This window comes from Embiotoca jacksoni, unplaced genomic scaffold (genome assembly GCF_022577435.1).
Source record: "Embiotoca jacksoni isolate LCO1_2020_lvr unplaced genomic scaffold, fEmbJac1.0.p SCAF_16, whole genome shotgun sequence".
In the NCBI taxonomy this organism is placed as follows: domain Eukaryota; kingdom Metazoa; phylum Chordata; class Actinopteri; family Embiotocidae; genus Embiotoca; species Embiotoca jacksoni.
The window spans coordinates 10,658,174-10,680,904 of NW_027185296.1; the positions used below are offsets into that span (position 1 = coordinate 10,658,174).

The 22,731-nt window shown below is 40.7% G+C and overlaps 2 protein-coding genes across 16 annotated transcripts in view; both read right to left on the reverse strand.

The window, feature by feature from the left end:
* Positions 1-8,299, reverse strand: part of kif1aa (kinesin family member 1Aa) — a 39,805-nt gene extending 31,506 nt beyond the window's left edge. For 9 of the 15 annotated variants that reach the window (XM_069150901.1, XM_069150904.1, XM_069150903.1 and 6 more), the window contains exons 1-2: positions 7,957-8,298; positions 6,054-6,223 (exon numbers count right to left, since the gene is read on the reverse strand). In XM_069150901.1, coding sequence (XP_069007002.1) covers positions 6,054-6,159 — 106 coding nt within the window. In that variant the 5' untranslated portion in view covers positions 6,160-6,223; positions 7,957-8,298. Of the gene's footprint in view, positions 1-6,053; positions 6,224-7,956 lie in introns of all 15 variants that reach the window. The other 6 variants (XM_069150899.1, XM_069150898.1, XM_069150894.1 and 3 more) reach the window with 1 other exon arrangement.
* A 3,957-nt stretch (positions 8,300-12,256) lies between these two features.
* LOC138199023 (tetratricopeptide repeat protein 39C) lies at positions 12,257-22,157 on the reverse strand. Its single transcript, XM_069150906.1, has 14 exons — positions 21,453-22,157; positions 20,628-20,676; positions 19,481-19,609; positions 18,972-19,086; positions 16,824-17,184; positions 16,212-16,380; positions 15,828-15,921; positions 15,622-15,729; positions 15,422-15,531; positions 15,201-15,324; positions 14,994-15,091; positions 14,798-14,902; positions 14,661-14,699; positions 12,257-14,536 (listed from the first exon to the last, which is right to left on the reverse strand). The coding sequence occupies exons 1-14, from the start codon at positions 21,596-21,598 to the stop codon at positions 14,447-14,449; spliced, it is 1,737 nt and encodes a 578-aa protein (XP_069007007.1). The 5' UTR covers positions 21,599-22,157; the 3' UTR covers positions 12,257-14,446.
* Positions 22,158-22,731: the final 574 nt, after the last annotated feature.

Consider the following 22,731-nt stretch of genomic DNA (forward strand, 5'->3'; position numbering starts at 1 on the left):
TCTACCTTTGTCATTGTTATAATATTCATCCTTCCTGTATGGCCACTGAAGTGTTGATATGATTTGATGTCTTCCTGTGTCTGCTGACTGTTCAGTAAATCACAAAGCACAAATACACAACTTCATATCCACCAAGAGCCAGTCAAACGTCCGGCTTTGTACTCAAACAGGAATAATTTGCCATTTCCCATTAATTACTGCATTGACACCTATTGATATATGGCAGTCAGAATATTTTTAATCTCAGTGTAATAACGAAGTCTGCTCTGGTAGATTTACATCCCTGCCATGATGACTCAAGAAAATCTAGTTAAACTATGATGCAATCAGTTCCTCCTGATGTCTGACCTGATTTCATGTTACACATTGTCTGCACCTGCAACCTTTACAAATGAAATGGAGGTACTACATGATGATAACGATACGCTGGTCTCTCTGGCCCACTTCAGCTGTTATTTATGTTACTGAGACAACTGAGCTAGAAAAAATACAGGAATAAGAAAGACACTCCCAGAACCAAAAAAGCCTGTGTGATGGGATAACGGGTTCTAATTCATTCTCACACACTTTACCGTAACAATGGATATATGGTATATAAAGTGAAATATCAGATACACAAAATGCATTGACAATGTCCATCCACCTGTACAGCCCCAATTCAGTGGATTGTAACACATTGAAACCCAGTTTTTTTTGTATGAATACTCCATTACCTGCTCATTTGCCCACCCAAAGACAAAATATCTGATGTACTATAAAAATGCTTCCGCCCTGCTCCCAGAGCTCCAGACCATTTTCTCTGCTAACGCATATGCGGTCGATGATAGAGGAAAAAGCCCAGGGCTAAGTACAATCTCAAGTGAGTGTACACACTGTTATTTCCTCTGTACACTGCTACTCCATTACCATCCCTGAAATATAGGCCAGTGTGGCTGACTTGGGTCTCAGATTCCAGGCCCATTCCTCACCATGACAAAGAGATGAGGCCTCATTTACTGGCCATGACTCATGCAGGTCCTCTGGAAGAAGGCCAGATATGAACATAGATGCACTACAACAACCTATTTCCTATTAGCTGCTACACACACAGCTGCAGCAAAATCAATTTCATTAATTGGCAAGAAAGGTTACTCCTCTTCCGCTAATGTTTCCTGCCACAAACTGTTCTCTATCTGATGTCACGATGACACCGTAATGCGTCACGGCATCTGACATCATCAGAAATTCCAGTTAGATGTATCTTCTTAGAATTGGATGAACATCCAGCCATTATCAAGCAATGATTATTAGTTGCTCCACTCATCATATGTCAGTGATGCCGTTGTGTTTGCTATGCCAGTGGTGTTGCTGACCATTACAAAGCTACACGTGAAAACAGAGAAGGCACATGTCCTAATAAATAACACTGACTTGGTTCAATAAATTCTGGATTCAGTCACTCAAAAGAATCCTGTCAACTAGATCACATTTAAAAATAGGCATGGATAACTTTACAAACCACTAAAATGAAAAATATATTAAGATCTGACCATTGCTCTCTGCAGTATAACATCCTCTTGTGGCTTACTCATCTTTGATTGTGCTGTGATTGATACAAGATGAGCTCCCACCCTTCCTTTAGCACAGGAAAGAAAAGCTTCTTGCACTTAGATAAGGTGATTACTTTAGAACGGCAGTGATCGGTAGCATGTACGAGGGTTACAGAGAGACACAGGGCAGGATTGTCTTTTTAAATTGCACTCAGTGGTCGCCACTAATCTCCACAGTTTATGCATCACTTTAAGTACGCAGGGCAGTCTCTATCATTTCCCATTTTACTATCAGCTTTTGTTTTTACGATGGAAACACTTTTTAATTGCTCAATGTTGGGTTTATAGATGATGGCGGGGCTGGAAGTCGTGTCATGAAGGCCAAACGTAATCATATGGGGAAACAGCAGCAGATCATTTTTCTTTTGTACTTATAAAACCTCGACAGCAGGTCAGGAGTGGATGCGAGTGTACGCCCTATCCACTCTTTAATAAGCTGAACGTCGGCACACACTGACTTCTACGAGAGAGTTTAAGTGCACACCGTGGACATATTTTCACAGAACACATATCACGTCGTGGAAAGAGAAAATATTCATATAGCTACATGTTATTTTCTGTTTTTCAGCGCTAATTTGTAATTTTGTGGCCAAAGAGTTATCAGCCAAGAGTCCGTGTTATTGCACAATATAAAGAAGGAAAACGCTCTGATTTTGTTTAAGCAGAGGGCAGAAAAATCCTGCGTTGTTGTGTCAATTAAAAACAGACACAAAAAACACACATAAGCGGGTTTGTTAGAACAGAATCCCGAAATCTGTTAAAAAATAACCTATTATGAACTATTCATAAATTAAATTCAGCTCTGATATGTTCCTTAATAGCAGGGCTAATAATACTGACTTCATTATCAAATAACCTGCCAACCTCTTTTTCTTTATTATTTCATCAATCATTTAGTTAATAAAATCTCAGAAGAAAAATAACATGTAAATTAATATTTTCCACTGCCCATGTTGACTTCTTGAATAATATTTTGTTCGACCAGTGGTCCAAATCCCCCCCCCCCCACAAAATAAATTTGATTAAACTGTTTAGTTTACAAATATTCAATGATCAAAGATTCAACTAATAGATTAATCGACTACATGTTTCAATTATCCTCTCTGCTTCATGGAAACTGGTAAGTGTCAACTAAATATTTGCAATAAGTTAACAGAACAACAGATGTGTAATTATTCACACTGTTAACGTTTTATTTCGATAGTTTCACAAATGCCACTTGTAATACACAGTTTTAACAACTGTGTATAATTACTTTACAAATTATTATAATATAACAACTTTGCAATATCCAAATGTTGGTATTTTTAAAGCAATATTTGACAGTGTTTAAGATCAAATTTTCTATTCTTCAATATATTGGGATCTAAAAAGTCTTGAATGTATTCCTAACAGAAAATAGTGTGCACCTCATGATACACACAGTATTCATCACCGTAGCTGTCAGTAGTATCCACATCTCACAGCATTTTTCCTAATTATACAGGTGATTATCTGCTGCAGTTTAATTTTACTTTCTATTCTGTCATCTTTTTTCAGCATCCTTTTATGGCATATTCCAAGTTTGTCTTTGTCATAACTGCTGGGTCTTCATAATTGTGACTGAGTGATGCTGGTCAGACTGTCACGGGTGACCTGCCCCAGTCAATAGAAGAGGAAATGTGGTTGCATCAGCAGGTCTGGCAGGGGGGACGTGAACCCACTGACAAGGACTGGAGGAAAGCCACGTAGCTGCTATATTCAGCAGCAGCTGTTTACTGCTTTAAGTTGGACTTCCATGTGAGTTCATAAAGCCTATTAGAAGAGTCTTAGCAAGATGCACTTTTGCTGTCTGTGTTGTACGTCAAACTTAGCATGAAAGAGGAGTAAACAAAATGCTAATCAGGTCATTAACTGTGTTAAAAAAAAAAAAGAAGCAACGTAAATCCACTGATTTTGCCTTGAAATGAAGGTTTGTTTGAATTTGTTTACAGAGAAGTGCTGCAAGATTAAATTATTAAAAAGCAACGCAATCAGAGGTTCAAACTCTCCCAAGTTTATACTCATGAAAAGATTTAAGTAGCCAAACCAATAAAAGAAACCAAAATCAATTTCACTTTGGTGAATCTACATAAAAAGACACAGAAAACATGACAACAACATACGTTTGCCAACATGGTGGGATATAAGCATTTATTTTACAGACAAGGGTTCTCATGGTTTTTCATCCAATACTGAAACTTCAGACATATTCATAACTTTTCTGTGGCAAAATAAAAGTAAATCTAGCCACCAAGTATTTGCACCAACTACCCCCTAAAGAGAGGCCCCCTATTCCTTCAGGTCTATCCCTTGCATCTTAATTAAGGTCAGCGTGGGAGGGAAGACCTATCAAACAACAAGATTACTGCCATTCTCCCGCTTTGTGGGAACCGGGCTATTGACCCGCACATGAGCGTCAGAGAGCACAAAGCAGAGAGCGAGACACACACAAAACATCCAGAACTCCTTCTTCTTTTTCCTTTTCTTCAGCCCAGACTACAGAATCACAAGGGGGCATTTATACCCTGCCTCTGTACCCCCTCCAGACACTGCAACCAATGGGCTTTTTCATGACATCAGCCTGCTCACATCCTCCAGCCCACATCCAGAGCCATTGACTCAGTTTGGAAGAGAACAATCTGCTCTGCTGAAAGACCTGCAGTCTCACTGAGAGCGGCTTTGTGTGTCTGAACAACATCAGTTTTCTAGATTGTAAGGTAGACTGACTATACAGAATCGAGCCAAATTAAAAACTGTATATTCACATCTGCTTTTGTCTATAAAGTGATGAGTTTGGAGGCGTCCCTTCAGTATGTTAAAATTAAATATTAACTCTGTGTCTGTGTTTTAGCTTTATTGATTCCTCTTCAGTGAAGCTTTACTGCCGTTTATAAGTTTACTAGCCAGTAGAAAACTTGAAGAGTAAAGCCCAGAAGCTCCTACATTTTTGCAGGTCTGAGGATATTTTAGCACCTTTTCAGTTCCATTTTTTTTTTACATTAGATTTGACTGTAAAACATCAATCAGAAATTTTTTTATCACTTAATTTAAATTAGCATAAGATCAAAAATGGGTTAGGTAAAGAAAGACCAGGACAGCACGTCAGTGAAATTCAAAGGTGTTTTTAAGTCACATTTATCTTAATAACTTGCTTGATAAAAATCTAAAAGGATTAGTTAAAAATCGAGTTTACAGATTAATTCATACGTCTCCAAGGACAATAAATTAGTGTGCTGTATATACTGTCAATATATTCCCAGAGGACTACAGCACATCTGATCTGAGTTTACAAGAGACAATCTTTGTCTATTGGTGTAGAGACAGAGGAGGGAGCCAAGGATGTAACACACCTCTGTAGGGAACAACGTTTTTGTTTATAAGCTGTAACAAAATTACAGATAAAAGTATGACGGCCCACAATGGCCACCCGGTTTGCAGTCTAGTCACCCATGACATGAGGACGGAGGAGGGAGATGGCTAAATTAGGCCAAACGGTAAATATTTCAGGAAGTCTCATCCATTATTGATGAATGGCTTTACCTTGCTAAGCAGACTACATATCGAGTATCTTTCCAGTCTCCTCACTCTGTGCTATGCAAAATCCAAAGAATGTGAAATACAGTCTTTAAAACTGGGATACATGTCAGAACTAAAAATAATACACTAGATTTATGAGAACATTTTTAATTGTAATTTAAGTGTGTGAAAATTAGGTTTCTTCTGAATGTTCATGCATGCCATTGTTGTACTTATTGTATATTACACATTAGTGGTTGATTTGAATAGAAAGATTAATTAATAAATGTTGAATAAAGAGCCATTTTTAATCTGGCTTAGTCCGGCCACATAAATAAATAGCAGGCCTTGCCCTAAATAAATGTTAGGTCACATTTGGTGGAGATTATGTCACCTACAGTGTGATGTTGAAGAGATTTACAAAGCACTTGATTTACTAACTCCTTTATTGCTTGCTCTGTTTAGTGACTGAAAACATGGACCCTGCAGTACTTTGATAGCTGTCAGCCTTGCAGTGCAGCAAGATGACATTTTGTCTCAGATCGAGTCAATGTGCTTCCTCTGAAATTAAATCTGATTCTGTTCTGCTCGTATCATGTATCTTGGAAGAGGCCTTTATTGTTTACCAGAGATTTGCAGAGTCACTCCAGATCCTATATGGAGGAAATCTATTTTTTAGTAATCCAGTCGCAACGAGAGGTTGGAGGTTAAGATGAGCAACAGCACAGCTGGAAAGGCTTGAACTCAAGCCTCCTGGTTGCTCAAGGATCCCCCTGCTGGAGCTTGCATCTGGCTGGCTACCTGCCACTAAACTATTCCTACACTTTTTCTGCCTGTGCAGTGTGTAGCTGAAATTCACCGTATATTTAAATACAACCAACATCCATGCTGTCAATTCAGTGAAAACATTCCGGTTTGAGTACTTACTTGTTGTGTTTCCAGACATCTGAATGATGCATTTGCTATCTTTTCCGATCTCTCGAGAATTGAAGGGGCGGACCCGCACCGCCACCTTCACAGAGGCCGCTGCCATGGTGCTGTCTTCCTATAGCACCGTGGGGTGCCTTCTTTAGCGCCCAGATGTGGGGCCTGCAGGTCTGCAGAAGGGAGAAAAAAGGGAATCCTACTTTAATACCTAGTTTTATTAATGTGTCAGTTCATATGCAACAGGCTTCTGCCATCATCTCTGGCATGTGACATGTCGTGTTACAAAACACATTTTTACATTTTTGTTTAAAATGGTAAAAGTGGAATATCACACCTTGCGGTTGGCGTGATCAGGACAAAAGAGGAGGGTAGGGCTCTTACATGAAAAGACCATGCATGGTCAGCTGCAGCCAAGGGAGATGGATAATAAAGCTAGCTGTGACAAAAGAAGTGCAGAAGCAGCTAAATGTCAGGCTATTTCTCTGGATGACAATGGCACTGAAACCAGCCACAAATCCAGGGCCGGGCTCCATTCAGCAGCTCAGTTTCATGGACAGCTCCCCTCTTGTCATACTGTCTCCTAAATTATTAAAAATGAACATTAAATCACTGTGATTTTAGTGTGTGATGGCATCGTGGGTGTATCAAGAGCGACCGTGACTCATCAACAAATTTATATGTTTTCCTCAATAAGCTCAACGGCGAGCAATTCGATACAATTAGTCTTCACTGCTGCTGTCTGAGGTCTGACTGTGAATATTATCAAGCAATTATATTATAGCATAGCAATAAGTCATTTATTTTACTTCATATATGCCCACAATTTGGGATAACGTTGGATTCGGTAACAACATTCGGTGTATGTTCCTTCAGTTCGTGACTCAGATGGCTCTCATCATAACTGACTTTAGTAAATTTGCTGTGTCACACTGCTTCCTGGTCCATCCTCTTCAGCTGGCAATCTGAACAGCTTCATTTTGAGAGGTATGAAGGTAACAATGTCCCAATGTGAAAACAGCAAGTACGTTTTTGAGGTGTAACCACACTGCGGGCCATACTGAGGACAAATTAGGATTCATAAATGAATGCAAAATGTCAGCAATGAATTTAATCTTGTTTTGATATCTGAAAAGTGAAGAATATAAAACTGCCTTGTTTTAGGATATCTTATGTCCACCCACTGTGCAACATGATAGCATGTGTAAAATCATTCTGAAACAGACTAGTATAGGCTAAATATGTTTTTTTCCTACAACATCCATGGTCATAATCTGCTGCTCAGACCAATCAGCTGATGATGCAGCTCAGCTGGGCGGCCACCATTTTCCGGTGACAAATACTAATGTAATATATGGTGTGTACTTGACAAAGATTTAATGCAATTTTACCTCATGACCTCTGAGTGTATATACATTTCATTTTGGTATCTTACTGAGGCTATTTGATAACATAAAATCCATAAACCAGAAGTCAACACATGGCTTACGGCCTATATTTGGCTAAAATTGTGAATTCACGGTAGTAATTACTTCCTAAAAAATTACTTGCGTCATTTTCAGATCTGAAGAATAAAGAAGAAAATGAAGGCGACGCGTCTTTTAGTGTACTTAATGACACTGCATTTATTCCTGTCGTTATGCTCTCACACACACACACACACAAAAAAGCCATTTTATTGAAATATATACGCAATAAAATAACATGACAGTACACGAGCCGTGTAATAAGAGCAGCTTCAATGTCATTGTCGCTGTGGGTTTCTGTCTCAGCGACACTGACAGCCTCGTCAATGGCCGCACCCTATGCCCATCTCTTCCCAGGAGATTCAACACTAAGTAAATAAAGACTGTCTCATTAAAACTGCATTAGCGGCGGGACAATGGAAAGAAAAATGCTCCCCTACCTAAGCAGTGCCAATAACGTCTGTCTCCGGTGCAGAGACCCGGTCGGTCGTGCTCGTCTGTTGTGTTATCCAGCTCCGTGGATACCTCCACCTCCGCTGGTCTCCTCCAGGTCCCGCTAACAGCCTCGCCTCTCCATGAAAATGGGTAAATGCTGAGGTCGTTAGCGCCGAAAGTACCCACCTACCCAGCCCCGTCTGCCCCGCCGTGCCTTGCCAGGGGCCGGGACCCAGTAAGGAACGTAAGCTTCGGGAGGTCGGCCGCTGGTTTTCACAAACCGAAGCGGTCAAAATGGCTCTGTTGTCTCTCTGTCTTTGGCAAGGATGCTCCAGCTCCACTGAGCCGGTGACATCATCACCGAGGGAAGTAACAGCATCAATGCAGTGGTGGGAAGAGAGAGAGAGAGAGAGAGACCGGAGGGGAGGAGAGGGTGGAGGCAGGGGAGGAGAGGGTGGAGGCAGGGAGCAAGGTTAACCCACTTCAAACACCTCGTACGAAAACTGCTGCTGTGCAATCCTTTTGATTTACAGTTAAAAAAAAAAAAAAAAAAAAAAAAAAAACCAGATAGCAGGGTTAAGGGGTAAAACTATTCAAGGTTACTTTTAGGATTGTTTTAAATGCAGTGGGTAGAGGGGCTTTTGTATCAATAAGGTTTAGTAGGTCAGCCAGGGACATCAAGCTGAGAGGAGACAAACTGTCACAGAGCAGGAAACCGTGTTTAGTGAAACACACAATATACATTCTGGTCAAAGATTATATTATAAATTATTATTTTGTTAGTTTGTACTCGCAGATGTGCTGTTCCGGTATCTTTCTGAAGGGATGTGAGCTGCCTGCATTGCTGCTTGAAGTTGAGTCCCTACACCCTCCGTTTACTGCAGCAAACACCAAATGTTAAGTGGTATACATACTGTAGAGTATAGGCTTTTTCCCACTGCTGACATTTTGACTTGAAAGTGTAGGTGTAACAAATAACATGAACCGTGTCTCCCAGCATTCACAATTCCAGGACCCAGAAACTGAAGCAGCTAAATGGACATGCATTCATTTTATTATCTACACTGGAGCTTTTACTCTCCTTCTTGTCATATGACATATTTGCTACACCGACAACCTAGTTGACACAACTTAATCATGTGGGATGACAATAGTCTTCTTTGATAGGTAGCCTATAAAAAGAGTGAAAACAATAATAACAGATGCAAATTGTTATTAATATGACATAAATTATGTGGAATAGAATAGTCTTGCTGGAAAAGCACAGGTAACGCACATATTTTGTTAACCAATGGCTCTGGTCCATCAAGTGTTCCAGCAAGCCAGCTTGTACAATACCAAGACCCTGGCATTAGCTCAGTCAAATTGCATGCAGGATGATAACAATTACACCTGCACATTGCCAAAAACAAGACATTTTGACATGATACAGACGGGAAAGGGCAAGTGTGAATGATATAAATAACTATGGCTGAATTCCATCCAGCTGCACAATAATTCTGGTTCACTCTCACTGTCATGACAGAGACATTAAGAATGTTATTAGTAGAACCTCTGTTTTTTTATGACAACTGAAGATGCCATTAAAAAGCTCTATTTGAGTGAAGTCAGATGCTTGAGCAACCAGGAGGAAGTTTACTCTCAACAATTTAAAAAGTAACACGCTTTTCATTTTTAAAGCAGAGTGGGGTGTGTTTACAGAAAAAAAATATATAATTTATGTATTTAGGCCAAATGCAAGTATTTCTAAACACTTTTTAAAAAGGTTTTATTTGGGTTTTCCATTGAAAAAGAAAGGAGGGAAGGAGTTTCTCCTGATACAAATTAGTACAAATCTGGTGTGTGTTAATTTTCCTCAAAAGCTAAATGGCGCACAGCATTTGAAATGAAAATCTGCAAATATTTTAGCATCTAGAAGGTTCTGATCTTTTTGGGCACATTTGGGGGTCAAAACTCTGGTTGTGAAGTTTGATTAGATTGTATTCACCATTATGTTGAGGAATAATTGCGGGAAATTTTTAAATGTGTTTTTTTTTTAGCAAATTAAAGTACATTTACTGAAAATAACAGTAATGGAGCCATGATTTGATCTGAGAGGAGAAACAGTGTGAACAGACCTGATGAAGAGCATCACCTGAGAGATGATTGGTCGAGAGGCTCTTAGACAGTGATTGAACTGATTGCAGCGAGAGGTCAAATAATGTCAACGTGTCCTTCTGTGAGTGACCCCACCGACACTACTGGACCATAACAGTTTACAGCTCTTTGCGACCAGATCAATATCAAGACTTATTTAATTAATCTTGACACAATCAGTGCTGCATAGAAATATAATCTTGTGAAAACACAGTTTGAAATCTCAACAGCAGCTTTTTGCATGGATGTGTTAACGCCTGTATGTTCAATTGTAACTTCAAACTGAAATGGCTTAGGAGCAGTAAAGGGTGGTGAAGAGGAACTCTCTATCTGGTGGTAGGATATTTCTGCTGATCAGGTTTCAGCCTGAGTGAAACACAATGCAATTGTGTTTTTTTGACCTTGCTCTTTGCACAGTCCTACCATTCCTACTGCTCTCTCTCTCTCTCTCTCTCTCTCTCTCTCTCTCTCTCTCTCTCTCTCTCTCTCTCTCTCTCTCTCTCTCTCTCTCTCTCTCGGTCTCTCACACACACATTTAGTGATGATGTGTAACATCTCTCTTGGGCCCTCTGTCTCCTCCACTTCTGTCTAATGCAAATGCTTTATATAAATCATCAGCATTAAGATTTAAAGGTCTTATCCATGCACAGTGAGGCCAAGCAGCAAACGTCTTGCTTTGAACACCTCACAGAAAATGTCCGAAGTGTGAATCATCACATCTTAAAAAAGGATGATGTCACCTGCATGAATCACCACATACTAAATGAGGTACCCCACATACACCCCTGTTTTCACATTTGGTAAGCCCAGCAAAATGCAGTTTTTGTTTTTTTAAAGTGGGTAGAAACGGAAATGTTTTGATTATTAATAGTACCGGCGTCTATTAGAGGAAGCTGCAGGAGGAGTCGTGGCATTGTTTTAGTCCAACCTTCCAGTGCTGGTCGGCCATGTCTAAATTCAGTGGCAAAGGAGCCTGAATAATTTATGGGCAGAGTGAGCTGTTGCCTTGAGCCTAGTGTGACAGACATGTTTTCTTAAAGAGACGCTCACGGTGTTTATCTGTAAGAGGGTGTTGAGCAGACTCCCACCCTAATTACATTCAACATGGAAACAACAGAAACAATAATATCATGGAGTGAATTGTGAATTCTAAGACAAACCAATGAATTGTGGAGTTCAAACCAGTGCAGAGATGATAAGCCAAATTCAAAAGAGTTATCGTGAGGTATTCTCAGATTTTATTTATTTTTTACTGAAGTGAAAATAATAATGGCACAGTGTAAAAGTACTAATATAAAAGTGAATTGAAGTGATTTAAATGAAAATATATTTAATTGTAATAGTACTTATTATTCAGAACAACCACGTGGATGCATTAATGTGTGAGCATTACTTCAATGTTGCAGCTATTAGAGACATAAGCTCATTTTAACTACTTTATATACTCACGGTAGGCCTAATCTTAGTATTTGTTGATTAAATTAACATCTAACTAGAAACTAAAGCTGTCAAATACATTTAGGGTGGGGTAGAAAGGGCCAGATATCTTTCCCTATTGTCTGGTGGCAGGAAATGGCAAGACTCAAATGTAGTCAAGTAGAATACTCGAGTAAAGGGACTTACTCTTGTGACTTTCCACCCGTGTGCATCCCATCTCGCTGAAATTACTGTGTGCATTTTCTGTGTCTGAAATCAAGGTGTGGGAAAATACAGTTGATCACATCCAGCCTGCTGTCTGTGAGATAAGCTCCCCCTGGTGGAGTAAATGTTGACAGATAAAAAGCAAAGTGGATGACAAAGAGATATTCCACCCTGACTAAAAATGCACATTCAAGCTCCGACTAACTCATCAGCTCACGTACAACCATATTCGCTGCTTGCCTGCATGTCAAAAACAACTCAGTGGGTTTCAACTTGTAACCCAGTCAGGTTTGATTGGCGCATTACTATTTGTCAGCGTCTCTATGGACGTCTTCTGCTCTGTCACGGTGGTTCCAGACTACAAAGAAGCTTCCCACATAAACATTTTCCGAGCATTAGTGTTATTTCTTCTTAGGAATTATTTGCAGTGATGGTTGATATAATTGCTTTTGTAGAATCAGCAAATCGACTGTCCAACATGCAGTTTCAAAAGAAAGGAACTCGGATGCAGAGAACAAGACCAACTACTTTCCGAGATTAATGGAGAACAGTTTATTGTAGAGTTTAGTGACACACTGGAACAACATCATCCTGATTTGTAACCTCAATTTCATCAAAATATCATGACAAAAGGAAAAATACTTTTCAGTGACAGAAGTATTTGGTACAGCAGCTAGGTGACATCTTCTGACATTTCACCGTTACTTGCGCTGCACCAACTGCTTGCACAGTTGTCACCTCAACATTTACCACAATGTACATCCATCACAGCCACAAAGGATGACTTTACCAGATATGTGTGAGCAAACTAAAATCTGTAAGTCCACAACTGTGAACAGGAGATGAAAAATACAGCCTCTGTAAATTACCACATGATACCCTTCATTTGCTTATATTGCTTGGATGAGAAAAACTCTTGAGTGCTCATATAATAAAAGGCAATGCCCTGCACAGATTATTTCATATGTTGAGTGTGAAACTGTTTAGAAAGCTCAGTAAAAGGATGTTAAAATTTCTGTTACCAATGCTCTTTGTCCAATACAATATGTACCTTTAAATCAGCTTGATTGCTAATACTGGCCGTCACAGCACTCAAATCAAAAAGCATAAATAATGCTTGTAAAATTACACCTTGTGGTATGTACTAAAGAAAATTGACACTATTATGAACTAATTCCAAAGCTTCTATCACTAATACACTATTAAAATAAGTCACTAGTAATACATGTTTATTAGGCTGACATTTAGCAGCACCTTTCAAGAGGTAACATTACAGTACTGAAGAAAACCTTCATGCTTATGCAGGAATGGACACACGGGTACATCTGACTTCAGTCGTCTTACAGCCACTGTAACCCTGCCATACCATGCATAGTGCACAGGACCAATGCCCATTGTCACATAAAAAAACATCATGAGGGCATTGTGAAGTGTGGTGATCTTATTTACTATAAATGTAAGATGTCCAACTACTTGAATGTGACAATCTAACTCACATCAGCCTAGTTTTTTTTCCTCTTTGTGACTTTAGGTGACCAGTGATTTTATTTAACTATTCCTGTGGTAGCTAATTAGATCATTATTTTTCCAGTTTTTTTTCCAGTGTGAATACAAGTAACCAGTGTGTGATATGACTCATTTTAATGTCCATTTGCAATAAGTAGATTTTGAAAATCTAATTTAAAAGCACTACTTAAGTACTTAAACGTTTCAACATTATCAATGGAGTCATTTATAAGAATATATAAAATCAAAAACAAATTCTCTTTCATGATATGTGAAAGAACTGGCATTAATTTAGCCTATTATATCATATTGGAGTAATGTGCACAAATGGCATGAATGTAAATGACACTATTACCTGTAAAGTTATTATTAAGGGAAATATAATCTCATTAAAAGGTTACTTTTATGTGCTGAATTGCTCGCTGAGGGGAGCAGCATAATGAAAATCCTCCAAATACACAATAGCTGAATGAGTTAGCTGGCGAACACATATGGGTGGAGAAAAGATTTGAGGAAATATTGTATGTCTGTTTGTTATCTTGACTTGGGTCAAAGGTTTTACATCAGTTTCATCTCTGTGCATCCAGTCCACACACAGAGGAGGGACATGTTAGCCTTGCTTAGCACAAACACCGCAAGCAGGGGGAAACAGATGGCATAGCTCTGCCAAACAACATCTTCTTAAATCTCCAAAATTGTTTTTGTTTATATGGTATATTGTTTATTATTCACACCGCACAATACAAATGCGAAACCTCAACCTCGTGGTTTTACTATTTTCTTGACCAACAACAGGATGCAGCTTCTCAACAGGTCTGAGCATTAGTGGGGTTGCCAGGTTTGCACCACCGAGTGACAAAACTCTGGTATGAATTGGTGATTCATTTGCTTGCTAACGGAACACATAAAAGAGCCTACCAGAGTAGTTTTGGAGATTTTCAGCATAGTTTTTATCTATTAGGCACAGCTACACGGGATATGTCTACCTGCTTCTAATAGCTATGTGCTAAGCTGGTATGAACACGTGCCTGTATTGCTGTCCAAAATGCACAGAGATGACACTTCATTATTAGTCTGAGTGCGTAAAGTGACAAACATGAGTATGTGTGTCCAAAACACACAGGAGTCTGCTCACTAGGATGTCAAACAGTAACTTTGAATGGCTTGAAACTTTGTGCAAAGCTTGAACCATCATCATTTCCCTTCCTGGAGTCACTGAGGCACGACTTCCTTCAAAGAGGCCAGCGCTGAATGGATGCGCACGTGAAGCCGGTTCTCAAAGTCGTAGCCTGTAAAATCCTCCTAAAGCATTTTAAATACACTGTTAGACTTTTTTTAGGATAAAAATGTAACCTTGTAGATTTCCAACATTATCTGAAAAAATTAATTAATTCTACTTCAGATGGTGATTAGTAATTATTTTTACCTTTGCTTGAAGAAGCAATGATCGCCCCTTTCCCACCGTCTAAATTGGAATATAGAAACCACAGAGTTATAAATGAGCAAGCGGACACACCAGTACAATTTAGTTACAAATCTGAATGCCTCATGCAGCAGACTGACCTCGGGTTTTGCAAGGAGTATACATCCCAGCTCATAGACGGCATACGGCTGAACATATGAGTTGATCTGTCGTCCGTACTCGTCCCGAGCAGCCAGCTGGAATGACTGCGTCACAGGAAAAATGAATAGAAAGATAAGTAAATGGACCTGTGTAGATCAACTGCAAAGTCATTGAGTGCTCTGTTTACATTGATACCTGAACAGCATCTCTCATATTTCCATGACATTTATGAATGGCACCGAGAAGGAGATGTTTCAGGCCTCTGCACGCAGCATCATCTAAACTCTGTAACACTGAGCACAAACCAGAGGAAATGATCAAACAGGGCAAAAATTAAATTCTTAGAAATCTGGCAGCAGCTGAAGGGTTTATGTTGGTCTGAGTCCTGCAGGTCAAACTCACCCTGATTCATTATCTGTAGTTTAGATGAGGAACAGTTTGGAAGCGCTTTCCACAGATAAAGCACTTCGATTGCGCCGAGGATGCATAGCTCTCTGGTGGGTGAGATCTTTCTCAGTCTCTCAGCCTGCAGATAGGAATCAGACCGAGTAGAAAAACTTCAGTCACACACTTGTGATGACATTTAAAAGAAACAAATGGAGTAAGTTGGAAACAGGACTCACCCTTTTGACAGCAAACTGCTCTATCTGGTTGTTTTTTCTCTTGAACAGCTTCTGCACATCTTTGAAAACTCCACTTGCTCCGTCCAGGTCTCCTGAAGCACCCTGGCACACTGAGAGAAGAAACACACAGAGGATCATGCAGATCACACAGGAGAAGCATCCCATCAGTTTAGGTGTTTGTAAGTGTGTGTCAGACTTACCTCCCGTCAAGTAGGCATAGTAGCACTGTGACCAACGGGACTCATTCTTCAGTCTTTCGAAGGCCCTGAACGCATCCTCAAAATTCATCTCGATCATGCTACACCAGCCTTATCCAAACACAAGCAGAGAGAATACAATGACTCCGTCGCTGCAGTGTACGCCGCCTGCCAGGATGTCACAACAAACGTGATGAGAGAACACGTACCAATCTCATAGAGACACACATGCTGGATCTCTCTTTGGTCTGATGCAAGCTCTAATGCATCATGGAAACAGGCCAAAGCACTGTTGATATGGCACTGGGGACAGAAGAGAGAGCACACACACGACCAGGTCATCATGTTAGACACACACTACATGCATGTGTTGAATGAGAGAATTACATCAATAGATGGCTGATCAGACGGTGAGGTCATGAACTGTCTAACATGTATAGTAACTATACTATGCTGTGGGGATGAAAGTTTTTTTTGTTTAAATTTTACCATTAAACATTGCTTAGTCTACTGTATACACTTATTTCTCATCTAGTATCTTAATCCAGTTCAATGTCACTGATTGTGACCAATCTCCAGCTTACTGTACATACCTCAAGCCTTTGAACTCGTCCTTTAAAGAACATGAAGAGAGACGAGTTGGGGTAAACCACTGACTTTCTCTGCAGAATAGCTTTGGCCTCCAGCAGCCCCTCCTGCGTGTTAGAGCCATCCAGAGCAAAGAAAGGCAGCACTACTGTGTGGTACCACAAGAGGGCCAACCTGAGCAACAAAGAAAAAGATTCAACCAGACTGCTGTAATATAGTTTTCAATAAATCTCATAAAATACTTTTTTAATGCTCCTGTGCAGCTATTAAATGGATCCAGTGGTGAAATTATTTTGTTAACTGTTGTTTCCAAGGTCAAGAAAAGAACTTGATCGGATAATGAGGATTATGTGATGGGATCAAAAGTCCCAGAATAGCTATTGAAAGAACTTTTGTGAGATTGTTTTGTCAATTGTATTACTCCAGCTATAATTTTTTTTGAAAAGGAGCTTATATAGATAAATAAAAAACGATATATTTTTATATTTTTCATAAGCAACAAAAAATAAGGTGTGACGCAATTAATCTTAAATTGACTACAGTTGATTACAGTTTTGAATTAACTGTGTTTTATTTGTCCCTCTTTGTAAGAAATGATGAGACCGGAGCCGACTCACGTAGCCAGTGGTGCCTTCATGTCCTTGCTCTCGCTCGCATACATAAGGGAGGACAGGCCCTGGAGACGGTCGCCGGGGAAACCGAGCAGGTTGATAATCTTGAGCAGGTGTGGTGGCACCATAGAGATGCACAGGTGGAAGAGGCCATAGCCGAAGCTGACGGAGCCCTTGAGCCGGTCCAGGGCCTCGGCCGTCACGCCGTTCTCCACCGGTGCGTTGTGGTTGGCGTTGTCCGCTGAGAGGGACTCCTGGTTGCCAGAGGACCTCCTCTGACAGGTCTCCTGCAGCTGACTGATGTCACTGTGGCACTTGTTGTACATTTTCCAGGCCTTACGAAGAATCCAGCCTCCTTTGATATATGCTGTTAGTGGAAACCATAAACAACTTATTTTAGGAGGAACAAGACCAGGATTTCAGTCATGGGGTTGTTAATCATTTTAATTGGCTGAGGACTGAAACTACTGAAAATCTTCATTATCAGTTTACCTACTGGATATTTCTTTAGCCACGCAAGCAGCAAAGCTAATTACATTCCCACCATTCTCAGCAGGACTTAGAGTTTAGTGATACTTAGCAATTTTTAGCATGCTAAGATGTTGACCGTTACCTGCTCATTGTTTTTCATTTTCATATAAAACTTGTATGCATATGTTCTGGTGTTTACATGTACCAACAGATTTAAATGGAGAGTAGAGTAGGGAAGAGTCTTCACAGAATGCAAGTGGGAAAAAATAACACTGAAGACAGATATCTATGGTCTGTTCACAGCTGTATTTGCCATCATTGTGTTGCTTTTATTTACCATTTTTTGGAAGTGTGGGGAGAAAGGTTGGTGATAGATTAGATCAGTCAGAAGGACACACACTCTAAACCAGAGGTCTTCAACAGGGGGCCCGTGACCCCTAGGGGGTCCGCGGAGGTACTGCAGGGGGTCCGTGAAATTTTTGGTTGATTAGATCATTTTTCATTTTATTATTATTATTTTTTCCCCACATTTTTTTCCATCAATTTAAATGTCTTTAAATACACATTAACATGAATCCAACATATTGTAGCGAATGGATAAATAGAGGCAGAAGATGTTATCTTTCAGTCAGAAATGGACACATTCAGCGACACACAGGAGTTCCCTCAAGCTGGACACCGGTTCACTCACAGCGTGAGACTAGCCTGGACCCGTCCGTCCAAGCCTCCTGCACTCCTCCAGTTGAATATAAAACACAATTTTATACAATATATATAGTAGGGGGTCCCTGCTCCATCTCTTTATCAGTTTGGGGGTCCTTGGCCTGAAAAATGTTGAAGACCTCTGCTCTAAACTGTATGCTGCTGTGATTGGTGGTTTCAATGTCAGTCACCTGGTCCCTAACGCCATCCCTAAACCTTAAACCTGCGACAACGGAACAGTCAATCTCCGGCAGAGCATCCTTCCCACTGATCCAACGCAGCACCAGCCAGGTAGAGGAACTTACATCCCCATGCAGATACGACAAGATAGAGGGCACGTGCAGAAACAACGCAGCCAGATATCAGTTTTATCATTTACATGGTATAATTTTTCTTTTGATTCGCTAATTAAAGGTTTTAACTCCCTGTCTGAAACCGATGGAAATTTAATTCTGTTCTTGGCTGTTTATTCTGATTTAGGTGTTTATAAGGAACTGTTTTATTTTAATGGGCTTTTAAATGAATTTTAATTGTAATATCAAATTCAATGTTAACATGGCTATCGTAAACAACATACAGTACCTGCTAAATGTCAGCGGGTTAGCATTGTATGTTAACACTTGATGTTTGTTTGAAACATGTTCAGCTCAAAGTGCTGCTGTGCGTAAATTCAGTCTCACAGAACCGTTAGTGTGGTGTAGATTCTTATCAGTATACTTTTTAAATCTATCAATTGTTATTTAAATTGTTTGTCACAGGGGTGTGACACATTGTATCTTTCACAATAATATCGGTATAATTGTTTATATGATTAAAAACTCATTCATATCGTGACAATGGCAGTCTTCCGGCTGGCTGATGTAATGACATCATACTGTTATGCAGCTTCAGGGTATGACATACATAACGTGTGAGTACGAGTTGCCATGAGAGACGTACATTAAGGTCATCCTGTTTGTCTGTTGGTTCACTTTGATTTACCTGAGAGTTCCTGTTTGACGAAGGAGAGCACAGCGAGGTACACCTGGCAGTCAGCAACAATGATCTGTCTCTGGAGGCGGTCCACGATAACGACGCCTGACCTCTGGGAGTCCATCTGTAATACACAGACACACACATTCAGTAAGCAGTAAGCATCCTGCAGCCATTGTTTCTCCAGCGGTTGGCAGGCAGACGACCTCCACACTCCTCACCCAGTTTGATGATTCAATTTCACAGAACTAATTGAATCTGGGAGTGGGTTTGGCATGATCTCACTGCTGCCTGCATCATTACGCCTAACACTGAGGATCTTAACATTGTTATCTGAACTGAAGTCAGTTCTGGCCGTGATATTAGGATAATGTCAGCAACAAAGGAATCCATCTAAATCTGCAAATCGGTGTTATCAGTGTCACTGGATTTCAACTTTAAAGGAGGCTCGCATAGCAGTTTGGTCTATAGGTTTCCATTGCCCTCCAACAGTCTACACAATACACCGTTGCTCTTACACTCTTTTTAATCTTGTTTCTGATTGTCTCGATCACTCCGGCGCTGTCGCTCTCACACAGTTTCTCAGTGGTCCTCAGGTCGTCGCAGGCCGTCTGCATCTTCTCCTCCTCAAATGTCATCATTGCATTCTGCAGGGGAACGCAGAAAAAAAGTCTGTCAATGATATAACTTAGTGGGAGCAAATTAAAAAACATTGTATCACATGATCAGTCTGACATTAAATAGTCTTGTTTCACAAAGCAGATTTATGCTTCAGCTAGCTTAAAATCGTGAAATAAGAGCAAAGGAGTGTTATATAATAGTCTTAAAAAGCAGGCAAGGACAAAGGGCCCTTTCTGCATAACAGTGAATGGAGGAACATGGGGACATCTGTACAGCCGTGTGTGTGTGTGTGTGTGTGTGTGTGTGTGTGTGTGTGTGTGTGTGTGTGTGTGTGTGTGTGTGTGTGTGTGTGTGCGCGTGCGCAGGAACGGCAAGATGCTTCACAGCTGACAGAATCAGGAGATCTCTGCTGCTCACTGTTGGAGATCACTTTGAATGAATCACATAAATGGCGGAGGAAGTGCCAGATAAATGAAAAAATGTATGATAATAAAGATTTTCTGACATGTAGAGATAGCTGTTCTGGTTTTATATTAGCTTATAATGATGTTTGCTGCGCCGCATCACTGGACATATGAATATATGCCGTGGTGGTCAGATGTCAGCACCCCCACTACCTTCAGGGCCGTTTAGAATCAGAGGCTGACATCATCTCTGGCTGTGTGTCGGCGAGCGTCGACATGAGGCAAGTGACGGTGTGCGTTGTTTGTGTGTGTGTGTGTCTGTGTGAACGCCACGCTGTGAAAAATCTCCCTCTTCCATCGATGATGGACACGATGTGTCAGTAATGTGCTCCTCTGTAAGAGTAATGCTGTTCTTGAGAGGAAGATGCATTCATTATGTTAAAGTGGGAACAGCAGAGCAGAGGATGCCAGTGTTGACATTAATGCAAACATTGACTGATTGGGTCATATCAGGTCTCAATACTTCAGTGCTTACCATCCGTGAAAGTACATTGGTTTGATTCTATCTCATTTACACTTCTTCACGGTGTTGCTTTGTCTTCTGGTACTTTACTTGATAACAAGCTAAAAGGAAACTCACCAGAAAACTGACAAAGCTGGCCCCAAAGCTCATCAGTGGGCTCTGGGTCCTACCGAGAGAAGAGAAATGAGGAAGAAGAGACCACAGAATGAAACAGATACAAAGTCCATTAGGTATTTTTTTTTAATTATGTAATTCCAACCAAATATCAATCATGCTGCAGCTCTGAGCACCACTCTATCTCTGCACTCACACAACTACTATTTCTTAAAGCTGTCATGACTGATGTCAAGGACACGCAAGAACGACAAAAGCAAGTGCATAAAGTTAACAGTGCCATTTAGGGCTGCGACACATGAGTGTTTTCACTATTGATATAACCTGCCAAATTTTTTTGTCATTAACCGATTGATCGCTTACCCAATGAAATGTTGCGAAATTATGAAAAAAATGCCCATCAAAACTTTGCAGAGCTTGTTTAACTTAACCAACAAACCAAAAGCCACTTAAAGGGACAATGATAGGACAAGGAAAAGTCCTGTTGTTTCACCATTTTTGCTTTAAAATGATCATCAAAAAGTGGCCATGCAATTATTTTTGTGTTGTTTGACTAATGGAGCTCTGTGTCAGAGGTGATCTCTGTCAGTGGGAGCCTTCAGGGACTCTCAGGTAAGTGAGACACCTGGAGGCCGTGGAGTCTGATGAAAAGGCTCTAAAAGCAACAACCTAAAGTAGTCAAAGCATTCATATATTTTCTGATTCATGTGGATGTTACAGTAGTGTCTACATGATGGACTCTATTAAAAATGTTTTAGCCACTTGCAAAATAATTCTTAAGGTTTAAGCATGTAACCTGACTGATCATGGGCAGGATGACATAATTACCTGTATCTCCTGAACAGCTCGTCGCTCTCTTTGAACCCGTTGTTGAGCAGCATGTTAATACCTTGCAGAGCCATCTCAGCATCATCTATGTGCTCTGCCTTCTCCTCTACCTGCTGCGGCTGCTGGGACTGCTCGGGACCCGCCATTGTTTATACTACAGCTCGGTGGCTGTTGGATTAAACCGGTGCACTGAAGAACACGAAACGATCCTGTTTCTTCTCTGAAACAAACCCGCATTGGTTTATTTCCGCTGATAGGAGAGAGATGTTTAAACAGAGACGCGCCTCTGGTCGCCTTTAAAAATAGAAAGATGTGCAGCTTCCGCAGGCTCCAGACGTCTGTACACTCGGGGATAGGCCACTGATGCCCAGACGGGCTCTATTACACTGCACTCCTGCGATTTACAAGACGCATCGTTCTCGCCGACAGCAGCCTTCTCTACGTTCAGTCATAAACCAGCACACCGTGATTCGTCCCTTAAATCCGCCATCCGTCAGTTTGTACCTGCTACTCTGATCCGTGCAGCAGCGTCCGACACATTACATAACGAGGCTGCTGTGCTGCTCTGCCAGTTCCACGTAATGCGCTCGTCAAAACGGCCTGGCGTCACAGCGCACAACGCACAGCGCACCGCCGGGAGGATGGAGGGATGAGGCCCGCTGAGGCGAAGCTGAATCCTGTCAGCCTCCATCCTTCAGCCTCCCTCCGCACCCAGAGCCGGCCCTCTCCCCCCCCCCCCCTCCCATCAGCCAATGGACGCGCTGCAAGCGCAGCCTGCAGCCAGGCAGAGGACAGAGCTGCAGCCTCAGGTGAAATTAAAGGCGACCACGGCTCATCTGTCGGATGTGTTCTCAGCTCATATTTGAGATCTTATCACTTGTCTAAAATCCCTTGATCAGGAGAAAAGGCACAATTAAAACTCCACACCAAAATGAGCAAAATAACAGAATAAAACTTTTACAAATGTTTTATATTTTCAGATTAAAAGGTTGGTTCACAATTTCTCAAATTTCAGGTCAGGATCTCGTATGCATAATAATAAAGAATGTTCTTTATGCATATTGGTCACAGATTCAAAATAGTCTTGAAGCTTTCCTAAGGGAAGAGATAGTAAATCCACAGTCTTTAAAATTTGACTTGTGAAAATATGGCCCTGTCCTGAGGAAGAATATTTTAAAATCAAGCTCAAGCTCATTTTTGGTGTTGTTATTTATGCCCCTCAAAAAAAACAACACATGCGATGGGACACATGATCACATCTCTGACACGTTTACCACAT